The 14,436-nt window shown below is 47.7% G+C and overlaps 4 protein-coding genes across 6 annotated transcripts; 2 read left to right on the top strand and 2 right to left on the bottom strand.

The window, feature by feature from the left end:
* The first annotated feature begins 238 nt into the window (after window positions 1-238).
* Window positions 239-2,200, top strand: LOC6733995 (CD63 antigen). Its single transcript, XM_016182293.3, has 3 exons — window positions 239-391; window positions 1,128-1,316; window positions 1,378-2,200. The coding sequence occupies exons 1-3, from the start codon at window positions 329-331 to the stop codon at window positions 1,843-1,845; spliced, it is 720 nt and encodes a 239-aa protein (XP_016027025.1). The 5' UTR covers window positions 239-328; the 3' UTR covers window positions 1,846-2,200.
* Window positions 2,201-2,214: 14 nt separating this feature from the next.
* Window positions 2,215-5,638, bottom strand: LOC6733994. Of its 2 annotated transcripts, none has more exons than XM_016167834.3 (3): window positions 4,816-5,638; window positions 3,239-3,843; window positions 2,215-3,094 (listed from the first exon to the last, which is right to left on the bottom strand). In XM_016167834.3, the coding sequence occupies exons 1-3, from the start codon at window positions 5,235-5,237 to the stop codon at window positions 2,514-2,516; spliced, it is 1,608 nt and encodes a 535-aa protein (XP_016027024.1). In that variant the 5' UTR covers window positions 5,238-5,638; the 3' UTR covers window positions 2,215-2,513. The 2 variants fall into 2 exon arrangements, with proteins under 2 accessions (XP_016027024.1, XP_002081038.2); XM_002081002.4 differs by having other exon boundaries at window positions 2,215-3,106; window positions 4,816-5,637.
* A 2,444-nt stretch (window positions 5,639-8,082) lies between these two features.
* LOC6733993 (translocon-associated protein subunit delta) lies at window positions 8,083-8,970 on the top strand. Its single transcript, XM_002081001.4, has 2 exons — window positions 8,083-8,490; window positions 8,550-8,970. The coding sequence occupies exons 1-2, from the start codon at window positions 8,251-8,253 to the stop codon at window positions 8,808-8,810; spliced, it is 501 nt and encodes a 166-aa protein (XP_002081037.1). The 5' UTR covers window positions 8,083-8,250; the 3' UTR covers window positions 8,811-8,970.
* A 6-nt stretch (window positions 8,971-8,976) lies between these two features.
* LOC6733992 lies at window positions 8,977-12,586 on the bottom strand. 2 transcript variants are annotated; one of them, XM_002081000.4, is made up of 3 exons: window positions 12,162-12,586; window positions 10,570-10,720; window positions 8,977-10,506 (listed from the first exon to the last, which is right to left on the bottom strand). In XM_002081000.4, exons 1-3 carry the CDS (start codon window positions 12,346-12,348, stop codon window positions 9,027-9,029), a joined length of 1,818 nt encoding a protein of 605 aa, XP_002081036.1. In that variant the 5' UTR covers window positions 12,349-12,586; the 3' UTR covers window positions 8,977-9,026. The 2 variants fall into 2 exon arrangements, with proteins under 2 accessions (XP_002081036.1, XP_044778691.1); XM_044922756.1 differs by lacking the exon at window positions 12,162-12,586 and adding an exon at window positions 10,897-11,041.
* Between the last annotated feature and the right edge of the window lie 1,850 nt (window positions 12,587-14,436).

The following is a 14,436-nucleotide window of genomic DNA, read 5'->3' as shown; positions in this document are numbered from 1 at the left end:
CCCTATTCCGATTCCAGCCTAATCATGCCTGGCCTGAATTCGAAACGGGCCTCCAAGACTTTCACTCGCTTTCGCTTTTGTTCCGCCGCTAACCATTGCTAGCGTACCCAAACCGCAATCCGGATCCGTTGCCACCACCAACCCGGCCAGTGGCAAGTGGCCACAACAGAACCGGGCCCTTCTAAAGCCCGGCCGGACCGTCGCTCCGGTCAGTTCGCGGTTAAACTTCAGTGCGGTCAGTCGAATCGGGCCATCGCTCGGGATCCCTAAGTTATATATATTTAAATTGATCTAAAGTTTAAATAACTTTAATTCTTTAAATCTCAAAATGCGTTCTTGCGGTCCGAGTTTAATTAAATATGTCTTATTCGCATTTAATGTGCTGTTTGCGGTAAGTGCAAGTGATACATAAGTTAAATACATACTAAATCAGTTAAATACATTGCATCATTCTCCGAAACACCTTGTTCCTAACAACTCATATGCCAATCAAAATGATATTATTTTCAAAAACGAATCTTAAACTTTTGTGAAATTACATAATCATTTTCTGGGAATTTTCGAGATGCAAACTGTTACTTCAATTATGAAACTGATTGAATTGTAGCTCTAAAAGCAGATACATATTTTTGCTCGTCCAATCGTAATATTCTGCCTGATTTATTTTTGTTATTAGTTATAATTAGTTATAATTCGCCATAAGCACTATAATTACGCTTGTGCATCGAGTCTTGTTCGCCTGCCTCATTTAGATAAGTATCGCTGGAAAATGGCACTCTCACTCGCCATTGACTGGTACTAGTTCCATCGGAAAATCGGAAAATCGGATAATGTTCAAACGCGATGGCCTGTAACGACATGCAAGTGATGTATGCGTGCTCCAAAGGACATGGACATCGGGTGTCCTTCGCATTGACCAACTGCGCAAACAGGCGACTTTCGGACTTGAACATGGAAATGCCATTGACCAAGTCGTGGGCGATTTTTATCGTTCAATTAGAATAGGGAATGTAAATATAAATGCCTGCCAAGCCAAATTAGGACATGATTGGAAGCCATTAGCTAAATTGCTTAACGATTCCATTGGAGGTCGATTCGATTAATCGGAGGTATCATATGTCTTACAGATCTCCGGCCTGGGAATTCTTATAGCTGGTGCCGTTGTCCTGGCCGATGTGAATGAATTCAATCACTTTGTCGAGGGTCGAGTCCTTGCGCCGCCGATTGTCCTCATAGTCACGGGCCTGATCATATTCCTGATAGCTTCGCTGGGCTGTTTCGGAGCGATCAAGGAGTCACCAACGCTTCTAATTACGGTAGGCTTTCTAAAGAAGCTCCTAAGAAAGATCCCCTAATCCATTCGAGTTTCATTAACAGTTCGCTGTCCTTCTGGCCGTCATCTTCATTGTGGAGCTGGCCGTCGGTATTGCGGCCAGCGTTTTCAAGAAGGACTTGGAGGGAATGGTGAAGAACTCGCTGCAGGAGTCCATCAAGCGATCGAACAGCGAAGACACCATGGCCTGGGACAACATCCAGCAGAAGCTGATGTGCTGCGGAGTCGACTCTCCGGCGGACTGGAGGACACTCAGTGCGAACAAAACGCTGCCGGGCAGCTGTTGTCAGCCGCAGTTCATCGACACGACCGTGGGTCACTGCCTGGACTCACCGGCTCTCGGCAAGGATAAGTACTTCCAGGACGGTTGTGTTGGCAAGCTCAAGGATCGGATCGAGAAGAACGCCATCATCCTGATCGGTGTGGGCATTGGCATTGCTTTTATCCAGATTTTGGGCATCGTTCTGGCCTGCTTTCTGGCCAACTCCATTCGACAGGAGAGGGCCAAGTAATAGCCATCGATAGCCATAATTGATAGCTGTCTAATTATAGTTGAAATTCTTTCACCGTTGAATTCTGCTCAATTTACATTACCCTAATCCATTAAACTTACCCTCAACATCGAAGGATATACACACACATATATGAAAAACGCAACAACGCATATCAGATTAAATCATTTTTCAGTTTCCAAATGTTACTTTCAAAACCCAATCTATCTTATTGTTTTCCAAAATCTATCTTTTATAATGCATTTTTGTAAAAACAACCTTTTCTTCATCTGCGACCGAATACATGGAAAATTGTTGCTTTGTAATATCGAATAAATATTATGCATATTTATCAATAAATATTACCCAAAAAGTTCTCCAATCTCTGGCTTTTAGGTGTCTTCTAGTACTCTTTATTGTTAAGGATCTACGTTGGGTCTACAATTATTGGCCAGGCTCAGCGTCCACGTAAGCTTGAGTTCCGCCATACAGTAAATACGGGTTCAATGGATCTACGGTTTGGTACGGTACCATCTAGAACTACGGGTGGACGCCGATATGGTGTCTCAGCGGGGTGCGATTGCGTTTTAACGAGTGCTCCACTACTACTACTACATCCTCTAGGGGCAAATGCAATTTAATGGTCGGGTTCCATGGAACTGGAACTTGGTTTCCCATCCGTCAGTTCCCTACTTGCTCTGGAGCAGAGCTTCGGAGAGGCGTTCGATGGCCGTGACTGGTGGCTTGCGACCCTCCTTTTCGCCGCTCTCGAGGATTGCGGCTGCAGCAGCCGCTTCGGCAGCCTCCGCCTCCTCGAGTACCCGGGCCTCCTCCTGCTCCCGCTGCTTTTGGAAGTGCCGGAACTCCGTGGGCGTGAGCATACCCCTCAACACCGTTTCATAGCTCACACTGACGCCCTTGGCGCCCATCTTCTGGTGCAACTTCCAGCACTCGCGTTCCTTCAGACTGCGCACATACGCCGGATAGTTGTGATCCGGCTGCGGCTGTTGGTCCTCGCAGTTGGCCGCATTGTTGTTGTTCTCCTTCTTGGCCTCGTCCGGCGACAAGGTGGCAACGGGTGGGTCACCTCCACCCTCCTTCTTCGGCTGCTGGTCCATTTTGGCCTGGACGTCGGTCAGAAAAATGGAAACTGGCGGCGCCGTGGGCGGTCGATTGGCTCGGATTCGGGCTGCCAGAGGTGCTATCGATCCTCGGCGTATCATGTGCGAGTACTCCTTGGAGGCCAGTTGGAAGGTGGGCGGATAGCTGTCTTGAAACGAGACTGCCAGAAAGCTTTAGTTCGGTTTCAATGGTTTTAGAGTCTTTAGTTGAAATTGGTTAGTTTATAGACCTTGAAATGGCCAGATTTTAACCCGATCCCCAACCGGTTGGCAAAGCAGATCTTGGCACTTACCCGATTTGCCCGTCTTCCTCAACAAAGGCGCCCTTCGCTGCGAGGCGCCCGATGTTTGTTTTTCCGATCCGCCAGTTGGCGGCGACGATACCGCCACTGAACTGTTATCCTCCCGCTCGGAGTCGCTGCCCTCGGAACTCAACAGGGATACCAGGGTAATCACATCGGGGGCAACGACGCTGCGCGCCCGATTCAAAGCCTTCTTGGAGGCGTTTCCGGCGACGGAGGACGTAGAATGATCCCCGATGACATCGAGCGGTACGGAGGACGAGGGCGTTCTCGTGAAGATCTTGCGTCGGCGCAACTTCTGCTGGCTGCGCTTGCTGGCGGCTATGACGCCCTTGCTGCTCTCGTCCAGTCCACGGACCGGAGCGGACATAGCACGCACCAAAGGCGGACGCCTCTGGACGGTCAGAGCCGGCGAGATGCTCAATTGGATGTCCGGGTTCTCCACCGGATGGCTGCCCTCGATGTCGCTGGCTCGCTCCGCTTCCAGGTCCGCGTCCACTTCCGGTTCCGGTTCCTGCTCTCTCTCGTTGGTGGCCCTTATGGTCTGCGACAGCACTATGTTCAGATTAATGCGATTCTTGTCCGCCTTGGCGCTGCTGCAAACGGATAATGAAAATAGGAGCTACAGAATGTAACGTTTGGGGATATCGAAATCGAAATGGAAATGGAAATGCATGTGGAAAGGCATGAGGAAAGTGGGAAATGGGAAATGAAAATGGAAAGTTTCGAGTGACCTACTCCCGCCACCCGGCTAAATTTAAATCAAATTATTTGGCATTAGTTGCGGGGCAATTTATGCTGTTCTCGATTCCGAATCATGCAAGGCACAGAAATAGAAATTAACTTGGGTGTTGGGTTCCGCCACACCCACCGGGCACGGGTGAAAGGAAACCATGTCAATTACGTTGCCAATTGGCGCCCGAAAAGCCGGCCCGATGAAAGTGAGTCGACGAATCTGGCGGCCGTTGAACCCGCCGTCGCTGCTATCAGGCAAGTTTTCCGCTTTTCAGCCAGCTATCTTGTCAGCGTTTCGAGCCAATGATCGACTTAAGTGTGCCGCCAGGCGGTGGGTCGCTGTTTTGCGTGGGAGTCGCCGGCTCCTCCCATTGGCTCCTTACCTCGAGCATGTCTAGCGTGTGTTATGCACTGGAACATAAAACTTTAGACGTTTGATTTGGGCGTGAAGCATGCAAATTGCACACACAACTTGACGCGACGCCCATATCGAAAGTGTCACTTTCGGCATATTTATATAGATGATATCAGGACAGCATTTACGGCCGGATTCATGGGGCTTATTACGTATACGCATGCAGTGAGTGGTACCCAATACGCACCCGACTTGCTAGCAGCAAGGTCAAACAATGGGATCCCCGGTGGGTTTCCATAGGTGCGACAATCCACCAAATGTAGCTTATGACCCTTTCGACACTTTAGGAATGTCTTAGCTAATTTAAACTAACCCTTGCCTTTAGAAATAATCTTTTAGTTAGTTTAGTTAGCTAAAGCTACAAGTTCCTATTCATATTCTGCATATCATTATCATATCATCTAGTTACAGTACTCACATCTTGTCCTCGGGCTGTTCCACCTGTGCAGCCCGTTCCGGCTCCTGGTCCTTTAGCAATGACGAAGTGGAAGACCAGGCCACCAGACTTCTGTCCCTTAGCCGTAAGCCCTGCACCTGTGACGCTGTGATGCGTGGTGCAGTACGCGGCGTGGTCTCCTCGACGGCCAGAGACGCCTGCCTGCCCACGGGATAGAGCTTCTGACGGATGTTCTCGATGGATCGGCCCACGGAAAGACCTCTGGAGAGGTAGCCCCTCTGCTGCGTCGAGAATCTGGACGTGGGCTCGATGAAGGAGTGCTGCTTCCGCACGGACAGCGGCAGGTGATAGCGCCCGCCGGAAGTGGATGAGGATGGGTTCACCACGGACGATGCAGCGTTTGTCGTCTGGAGGCGACGACGGCTGGCCACAGACAGCGACATGGTGACAGCCAGTTTATCCTTGATAACCTTGATTAGCAACGGTGACAATGAGCGGTTACCGGAATGGAGTGGGCCCTCGATGGTGAAGAGCTTCTGGGCCGGAGTTGCAAGAGGGGTGCCTTACGTTTCGATTGCCAATCAATGTGGCACATCGAATGCAAATCAATTACCAAGTCATTAAGCCGGAGGCAATAACTTTGTCAACAAAGCAGACGCTCTGAAATGGAAACCCACGAGCGAGGCACCAACGAGCCGCCAACCGTAAACCGTGATCCGTCACGAAAGCGAAAGCCACTTTGCAAATGCGATCCCCGTCTGGCCGAGATCGAGGTGGCTTCCACGTCCACTTGGCTCGAATGCCCTGCACCGACTGCGTTTTGTGAATGAAGAATTTCGGACTCCGAACCGGAATCGGAATCGGAATCGGTTTTTTTTTGTTTTGGAGGGGGCTTCGTTTATGTTGCCAACAAACAATCAACAAAATCGCAACGTTGGCAAGGAGTCGCCTGTTATGCTGGCTCAGGCTCTCCTTAGAGTTCGGTTCTTTGTTCCATTTCCTGCTCACACCCACACGTCAGACAACCATACACCGAAATACACTGAAAGAATTGGGATAGATCTAGGAAAAATTAAAAAAATATATATTTTAAGGCAATTGAGCTATTGTGCTCGATTAATAAATGTTTCCTGTTAATAATTGTTTTGTTTTTTATATGAAAAAACCTTTAAAAAAACTTAGACTTAGTACTAGTATTAACTTAGTATAATATTTTAATGAAATGGGTACCTTGAGCTCTTAAAATACTATGAAAATAAATATACAATGCCAAAACTTGGCCTGTTTCTATGTTGGCAATCTAAGTACCAATTTAGTTTCCGTTCAGAGTGCACTTAATTTTGCGCAATGCATCCGTCGATCCACCTGCCAACCCCGGATCAACCCACTCCTGCCCCCAAAGACACGTGCAATTTCGGTGGGTCTGGCAAGTTTTCGACTGCGACTCAATGAACCCGCACGAACTTTTGTTTTCATTTGCGGACCACCCACCGAACGCCTCTTAATCGAAAGGATTACGGCATTTTTTGGCAATATGCAAATCCGGCCATGAATGAATGAATATAGTGGCCAAAAAAAAAAAAAGCAGGAAAAAGGAAGAAGTTGAGAGGAGGAAGGAGAAATGCGTACAAGTCGCTCAATGTCAGCGAAATGTTAGATGCAAATTCAGTTGTTGTCACAATGCGGATATTAGTATGAGTATCTGTATCTGCGGATGGGCACCGGATGGGATGGCAAGTGAAAAACTTTCACATTTGTGACAATTTCAAATTCATCAAAGACATGCAAAGTTCGGTGGAAAAGTTCCGTGCGCGGTGGCAATCAAAGGAAAGTAACGAACATAGCAGAATGGTGGAGCCGAGTCGAGCGGTGGCGGCAAACACAAACACAAAATGGCATAAAACCGAAAAAAAAGCAAAACCAAATCAGGCCCACTTCAAGGTCACAGCCACATACACTCGTATGCCTGTTAGCCAAAGTATTTGTACGATAGTATCCGATTTTCCGATTGCCAATAAAATGTACTTAAAACAAAGCTGAAAGCCCCATTCGAGTTGGATGGGCATTAATCACTGCCACCAGTCAATACTCAATGCTTATGGCCCGACTTTGAAGACTCCCTGCCGTTTGGACAGGACTCTCGCTTCCTCTGACTGCTGCAATTCGAAATCAATTGCAATCGAAGTGCCATAAATATTGGACTAAGTCGTAACCGATCACAGAACGGTACCATAGCAAAACTGTCAGACGAAAACTTATTTTAATTAGAAGTGCAGTCGGTACGAAATTACTGTGACTGGAACGGCCTGGACTTTATCTATTGACTTTAAATGAAATAGATACTTACATATTTCAAAGTCAGCCCCACGTAAATGTATTGCAAAAGTAATCGCCTCAAAATCGTTTTCAAAAAGGAACTTTATGAATTTGCCGAAATAAAAATAAAGCCACCAATCTGATAAAAGTTCGGTTTGATATGATGCTAGTTTCATTTCAATATTTTTGAAATTGATGACCTTATGTCTCGACTTCTATATCGACCATAGCGATCTGAAGCAGCATCCTCCAAACTGATGAATTGCATTCGGTACTCGATCGTAGCTGAGAAATTTTTGCTTGAAACATTCCAATTTTGTTTAAATGTATAATATATGTACAAATAAATGTAATATATAATTTAATATGAACTTCACTCTTTCAATCAAAATGAGACTACAGAGATTTAACCCGCTAATCAAGTATAAATTGTCATTCCAATTTGAATATATGATTTTAATTTTATTTCTTTAAATTAAACTTTAATGTACTTTTTTTTTATTTTAAAATTAGATATTTCAGTGGTTTTGAAATCCATAGAAATTGAATTGATATGGGAGGAAATTAAACCTACAGATTTTATTATAAAAGATTTCATTTACTGAAATTTGCCATATTTGTATATATTTTTTATGTATAAGTACTAATTCTTAATACTTTTAAACGGCAAACAGGAATTTTATATATTTTGTTTACATATACGTAGTAATTACTAATATATTCAAACAACAAACAGAAATCTCTCCTTAACTTAACATTTCTTGAGCTATCTTAACATATAGATTTCACATAGGTATAAGAAAGGTGTGGATAAACGTTTTTAAAACATTTAAAACCTCTATCTCAAACAGTATTTTCAGTTACAAGTAAAAAATCGGAAACATTTAACACGGGATACTAGCTATTTTGTAGCTATTCTTGACTGAGTGCTTCCAGCCCTGGCCACGACCAGTGTGACCATCGTCCTGGAACGACTTCGGCAATTTTCGTAGCTGTCAAGTGACGTGACGTATGTACGGTGCTGTCGTGGCGTTCGCTTGCAGAGAGAAAGAAAGTCGCTGGTCGCCGAGTTGGATAGCCGTAGAGTTCCGCCTAATTCCACTGATTACTAAATAAAAACCACCTCATAACTTGAGAAAGATGTCCCGTCAACTGTTCGCCATTTGCCTGATTGCCGCCGTTTGTGCGTCCGGCGTCTACGGAAGCTGCAAGGCCACCGTGAGCTCCTTCAGCACCCAGGATGCCACGATTCTGACCCAGCTGGCCCATGTGGGTGAGTTCACGCTGCAGTGCAGCGGAGCCGCTCCCGCCAGCCTGTTCGCCGAGTTCCCCTGCGGCAAGGTGGTGCCGGTGGCCAAGGTGGGCGACAACAAGTACCAGGTGAGCCAGTAGTAGCCGCGTCAGCTTTTGTGCAAAGGCTAATCTCTGTTCCGCACTAGGTGAGCTGGGTGGAGGATATCAAGCAGGGCAGCAGCGGCAATGTTCAGGTGCGTCTCTTCGACGAGGACGGCTATGCCAATGTGCGCAAGGCTCAGCGCGATGGCGACAAGGTTTCATCGGTGAAGTCGCTGCTCGACATTTCCGTGCCCACCAAGGGTGCCTACAAGGGTCCCTGGATCAAGGCTGAGCTTCTGGCCGCCTTCTTAGTCGGCGGATTCGCCTACTTCGCCTTCACCACCAAGGGCAAGGTGCAGTCCTAAGTAGAGGATGCCTTCGTCATCGAGATTTTGAATGAAATTCATTCGCACTAAAGTCATGTACCATCAAATTGCCGGGTCCCAGAGATTTTTCCACATTTTGTACACCTAAGCATCGGATCACCCGCCGCTCCAAAATAAACTGATTGAAAGACCAACCGAAGGAACCTAGCTGAGATTAATTTAATTTTAATTTAGAGATAACTTGTACGAATACGCTTAAACCTGGCCCGTGGAGGGCGCTCCGTTCATGGTCGCCTCCTCGTCGGAGGAGATGTCTATCATGCTCTCCACACGCGACGGCGACATCACATACACAAAGTGCTCCGTGGAGCCCTCGGGGCCGACTGGCGGCGGGGGTATGACCACGGATCCATCCTGCGGCGGCGGTGGCGGAGTATCTATGCTGCAGTACTTAAGATTCCCAGCTCCTCCTCCGCCTGAATCATCCGGCGGTGGCGCACCCCCGTTGCAATCAAAGTTCTCCAGCTCTAGCTCCAAATCACTGACGATTCGCATGCAACGCATCTTGGCGAGCGACTGAAATTTCATGGGCATAGCTCGCACCTGCCGTGCCAGACTCAAGAAGAATAGAGTGTTTGCGTCGAGTTCTCTGTTGGCCTGCAGCACGGCAGAGACGTCCCAATCGCTGGGAAAACGCGGATCGCAAATCTTACGCGTTTTGGCGGGCGACGGCTGTTGTTGCTGTTGAATTTGTGGCATTTGCATTGACTGCTGCGGCTGCGTTTGTCCGGAATTTCCTCCCGAGCAACTTAGGTTGATGGCCGTGGTCTGCGGCGATGGTTGTACCCTTCGCACTTTGGAGGCTGATGGAGCTGGCGGTGGCGGCGGAGGAGTGGGATTCCCCATGGGTAAGCTCGGACAGCTGCCATTCAAGCGATTGGCGTTCTGCACTTGGTTGGCCAGGTTCTGGAACAATCCCAGAGGTGCTCCAGCAGCCGCAGCCGCTGTCAGTTCCTTCTTGAAGTTGTCCGCCGCCGCAAAGAGATGCGGCTCGATGATCAGACAACCGACATTGCTGTTGGTTGCGCTTCCGGTGCTGCAACCAGGCGGCGTGATCGTGGGTGGCAGGGGAAGACCAGCAGCCACTGCCGCCGCCTTGAGCGTGGCCAGCGGGAACATCTGCTGGGCCAGTCCGCTCACGCCCAAGCCCATGGGCAGATGGTTAGCCAGAGAGGCCAGCGCATTTGCATTGGCCTTGCTGACAGCAGCAGCTGCGGCAGCGGCTGAGGATGCGGGTGAGATGGGCAGGGGCAGGACTACGGCGGAATTGCTGCCACTGGTGGCAGGTGGAGTCATCGAACTGAGCGGTGCCACTGCAGCACAGTTTAGACTTCCGGTGGCACTGCCGTTGCTATTGCTGTTGTGGATTTGCGGTCCCACGGACCCTGAACCTCCTCCTGTTCCGCCCAAATTGCTGCCTGGAGAGATCATATTCGGGGGCGTGGCCGCGCCCAAGCTTGATGTTATGCCGGACGCCGAAGTACTGCTCAATGCGGTAGTATAGGTATTAACCGTGTGCGTCCCCATGGATGAACAACCAGCCGATGCAGTGGCAATGGTTATCTTCAGTTCATCCTCGCCTCCATTGCTGGCCGCCTTGGCCAAAACTTGGTAGCCAAAATCACATTCTGTGTCGTCCTCGTCGTTGGATTTTCCATTGCCATTCGCGGAGTTCCTAAAACATGTCAGAGGATCAGTTCGGCGATTATACAAATGAGCTGCAATGTGGAGTACTCACCTGCCTGGTCCCTGGAAGGGCTTTAGGAAATCCATGTGATCCGCATGGGCCCAGTACTGGTACTTCTTGGACGTCTTTGTGCCGACGCGAAACGAGCGAAGATACTTTGTATAACTGTCCCTTAAATTTTTCCATTTCCGTTTGGAGGCCTCTGAAAATCAAATGCAATATGAAAAGTTTAGATGTGTATATATATACAAAGTAGTTGAAAAGCTATGCATTTGGTGTACAGATCATTGCAAAATTGGTAGTTTATTGATGAATATTATTTTCAGACAGTATTTAATGTTTAAGGATAAAATAAGCTTTGAGCTAAGACAATCTTACAAATTTATCGTTGACTCTATTATCAGGACTGCTAATTCCTAAGGACGCGGCTCAATACGTTATCAGCTACCTAAAGCATATTTCAACAGAGATTTAGATATTATTTTATTTTTTGTTACATGTAGTGGGTATAGTGGGTCAAGTTTGAAATTCAAATTTCGGACAGTGTGACCGCCGTTCATGACCAACGAAATACTTTTCCAACGAATGCAGTCGTACTGGAGTTTTTAATATAAGTCATTAGAAGTTGCAATAAGCGAGCTGCGCGTCAATATTGTGAATATAAATCCGCAATTAAGAGAATAAGAATCGTGATATTCTAAAATTCAATTCAAAAAGGGATTCCTAGTGACAACAGCATTTACAAAATATAACTTATTTGCTGGTAAGACATTATATTAGATTTACATAAATATTTACACACGTTTATGTCATTTCTGAGAATTATGAGACTTGTTTTGTATATTGTACATACATAAAAGCAAAGCGATGCTTAGTATCTTCCACGACTTTAATTAGAAGTATGCTTCAAAAGCAGTTAAATTCTGCTTCCATAATAACAATCCCAAATTAAGCCGGCGTTGAAAGAACACAGGGTGATCTATTAAGACTGAATACACTTTAAAATAGAACTAATGTATGATATAAAAAAATTATTTATATTTGACTAAAAGTTAAAATATCATTTATATAGGCAATACAATTATTAAAATGTGCAGCACAGGTGGTTGCTTGTTTTGGGTAACAGTTTCGCACCTGGCAACGCCGTGCGCAATGTTTTTGTTTTGAAAAGCTCTCGCCTACCCACTCCCACAACCGCCCCCTTCCGGCCTGGTCACTATCTTTCTCGCTCTCTCTCTCAGCATCAGAGAGCGCGCAGTTTTCGCTCATCGACTGTTTTTGTTTGTTTTTTCTGCGTGCCAGTGTGTTTTCCTTTTATTTTTTTTTGTTTCTGCTTCTCGCTGCAATTTGCCGACCGCACTCCAACTGACACACACACACACACATATGTACGTACAGTTTCTATATACATATGTATATGTACCAGCGTACGAAAAATATCAGGCCGGGCGGTTTGAGTTTGGCCGCTTTCAGGTACATATACAAAGGTTGTATATATGTACATGTGTATATACAGTGCAGCAGTGTGCGTGGGTTCTACGTAATTCAATTTCCTGCGCCTCCTTCTTATATGCTGGGTGGAAGGGGGTTTGGTGGTGGGCCGGGCTGACGAGGGGGTGGTGCTACTTGTAATTATTACCTACCCACTGAAAGACCTATCTCATCCGCGATTTGCGTCCACACCTTCAGCTTCACTTCAACGTTCTTGTAATCCGGATTGTGATTGTTGTACACCACATCGTACTTCTTCACGATCTCGATGAAATCGGAGGTGTTATCTGACGTAGTCGAGGACTCGCTAATTGCGCGCGCCACTTTCACATCCTTCATGCTAACGGCGCTTTGCTAACGGTTTCGGCAAGCTTCTTATTTTTCGGTCGCCTCCTTGCTAACAGTACACAGCAGGAGAGAGCGCGGGCGAGCGAGAGAGCAAGAGAGAGCGGAAGGGAGAGCGAGCGCAAAAATCGGAATCTGCCAACCGTCCGACTATCCGACTACCGTTCTGTGTGCGACCGCTCCGGCAAACGTTGGACACTTGAATGAAACGACGACGATGACGACGCCGCCGAGAGCTGCATGCACACACAAGTACGCTCCCCACTCCACCGCTCCCCCTGGCCGCACCGCCCCTGCTTCGCCCTGCCCCGCCCCGCCCCCACCTACCGCCGCGCGCGCACACTCACACACGAACGCACACTCACACATACATGCATAGACAGCCCGAACCAACAACAACCAGCAACAGCAGCACCAGCGACAGCAACAGCAACAGCAAAAGCGGGGCCCCAACAGCGAACGTCGTTGGAGGACGTGTAAAGAAGAACAAGAACAAGCAGGCAGCCAGGCAAGCTCATCATGACGAAAAAACAGAGAGCTGCCGGAGGTGGGTGGGCAGGGAAGGGGCGCAACATGGGCGTTCGCACCGCTTGAGCGTTAACCGCCCACAAGGAAAAAGCAGCAACAGCAACCACATAGAAAAAGCAACCAGAGGGCTAGTTGCACTATAGTGCTAGGTATGTACATACGTATGTATTTGTGTACATATATACATATGTATGTGTGGACACGAAACCCAAGCGCGACAAAATTGCGATGCTGCCCGCACTTTGTGGCAGGCGAAATGTGCTGCAAGAGCTGCTTAAATGCATTTTAAAATGCAGAAGATGGAACTGTTGATTGTCACGTGCCCGTCTCGTCCAGCCAAGTTCAAGGTCACAGCATAAGCAATGGCATATCGAAAGGATATCATAACGATTGAGAATTGTGCAAAGAGAGCTTCAAGAGAGTGATCTTTGCTTATCCTTATCAGTTTGGCTCAGCAGAGCTTTTGGTACCGCTAGGACAGCCGCTTTTGAGAGAGTGAAAGATGTGAGAAGAGAGCGCAAGAGGTTTGTTTGAAATTGAGTGTTGCAGCAAGGGAGGGGGAGCAGGACGTACAAAATTGGAGAGTGGGCGAGCCTGCTCAGGGGCGTATGTACATATGTACATGGAGCACCATGTGGAGGGTACCCTAAAAATCTGCGAACAAGTTATCGTATACCCTGTTATCTTGAAAGCAAGTACGTAGCACAGTAATATTTGCAACCAATTAATTTTGCTTAAAAATAAAATGCCTTTAGTATCTCTTCTTGATGCTACTTTAGCCTTAAATTCTTTAAGCGCGAACAGTCGGCCGCTGGGCCCCCTTTCCTGCTGCTGGACTCGCTTCTGGTTCAGCCAAATGGCTCCATCGATCCGCGTTCCTCAGCAACCCCCCCGTTCCCCGCGCTCGCTTCCCTTTCTCTTCTTCTTTTTCTTTTGCTGCTGCTGGTGCTGCTGCGACTCTGGTTTTGTTGTTGCGAACCTACGACCAGTTAACTTACCTACCGCTTTGGCTCCTTCCAAACTAACACACAAACACACACACACTGGCGAATATTTAGCCAGGCGACGACGACGGCGCCTGTATGTGTGTATGTGTGTGTGTGCTTGTGCGCTTTGGCTGCGTGTGTACGTTTGTATCTCTTCAGCTTGTGCGGGTTTTTTGTTGCTTTTATTATAAGTATTTTTTCGCTTTTCTCTCGTCTCGCCTCCTCTCCCTGCCTCTCCACGTCCTCCGCAACCTCTTCGTTCCCTCCTTCTACCACCCTGCCCGCCCCCACTCGCACTCGCAGCAGCGACGTCTCCGCCTCTGTGCCCCTCGCTCCCTCTCTCACTCACTCTTTTGGCACAGCACAAGTCCTGGCGGCCGGCTCTTGCTCTACCCCCTCCAACCTCCCCTCTCACTTCAGACATCGCCACCCCCTCCCTCTGGCACCCACAGCTCCCGGTTTGCCAGTTCCAAACGTCATCATCACCGCCATCATCATCACAATCACCATCATCATCACCAACAGCCAGCCCCCAAACAGCAGGGAAAGCAACAACAACAACAACAAC

Source organism: Drosophila simulans, chromosome 2R, assembly GCF_016746395.2.
Source record: "Drosophila simulans strain w501 chromosome 2R, Prin_Dsim_3.1, whole genome shotgun sequence".
In the NCBI taxonomy this organism is placed as follows: Eukaryota; Metazoa; Arthropoda; class Insecta; order Diptera; family Drosophilidae; genus Drosophila; species Drosophila simulans.
Note: the sequence above shows the minus strand (reverse complement) of the source record. Positions and strands in the feature narration are given on the sequence as shown.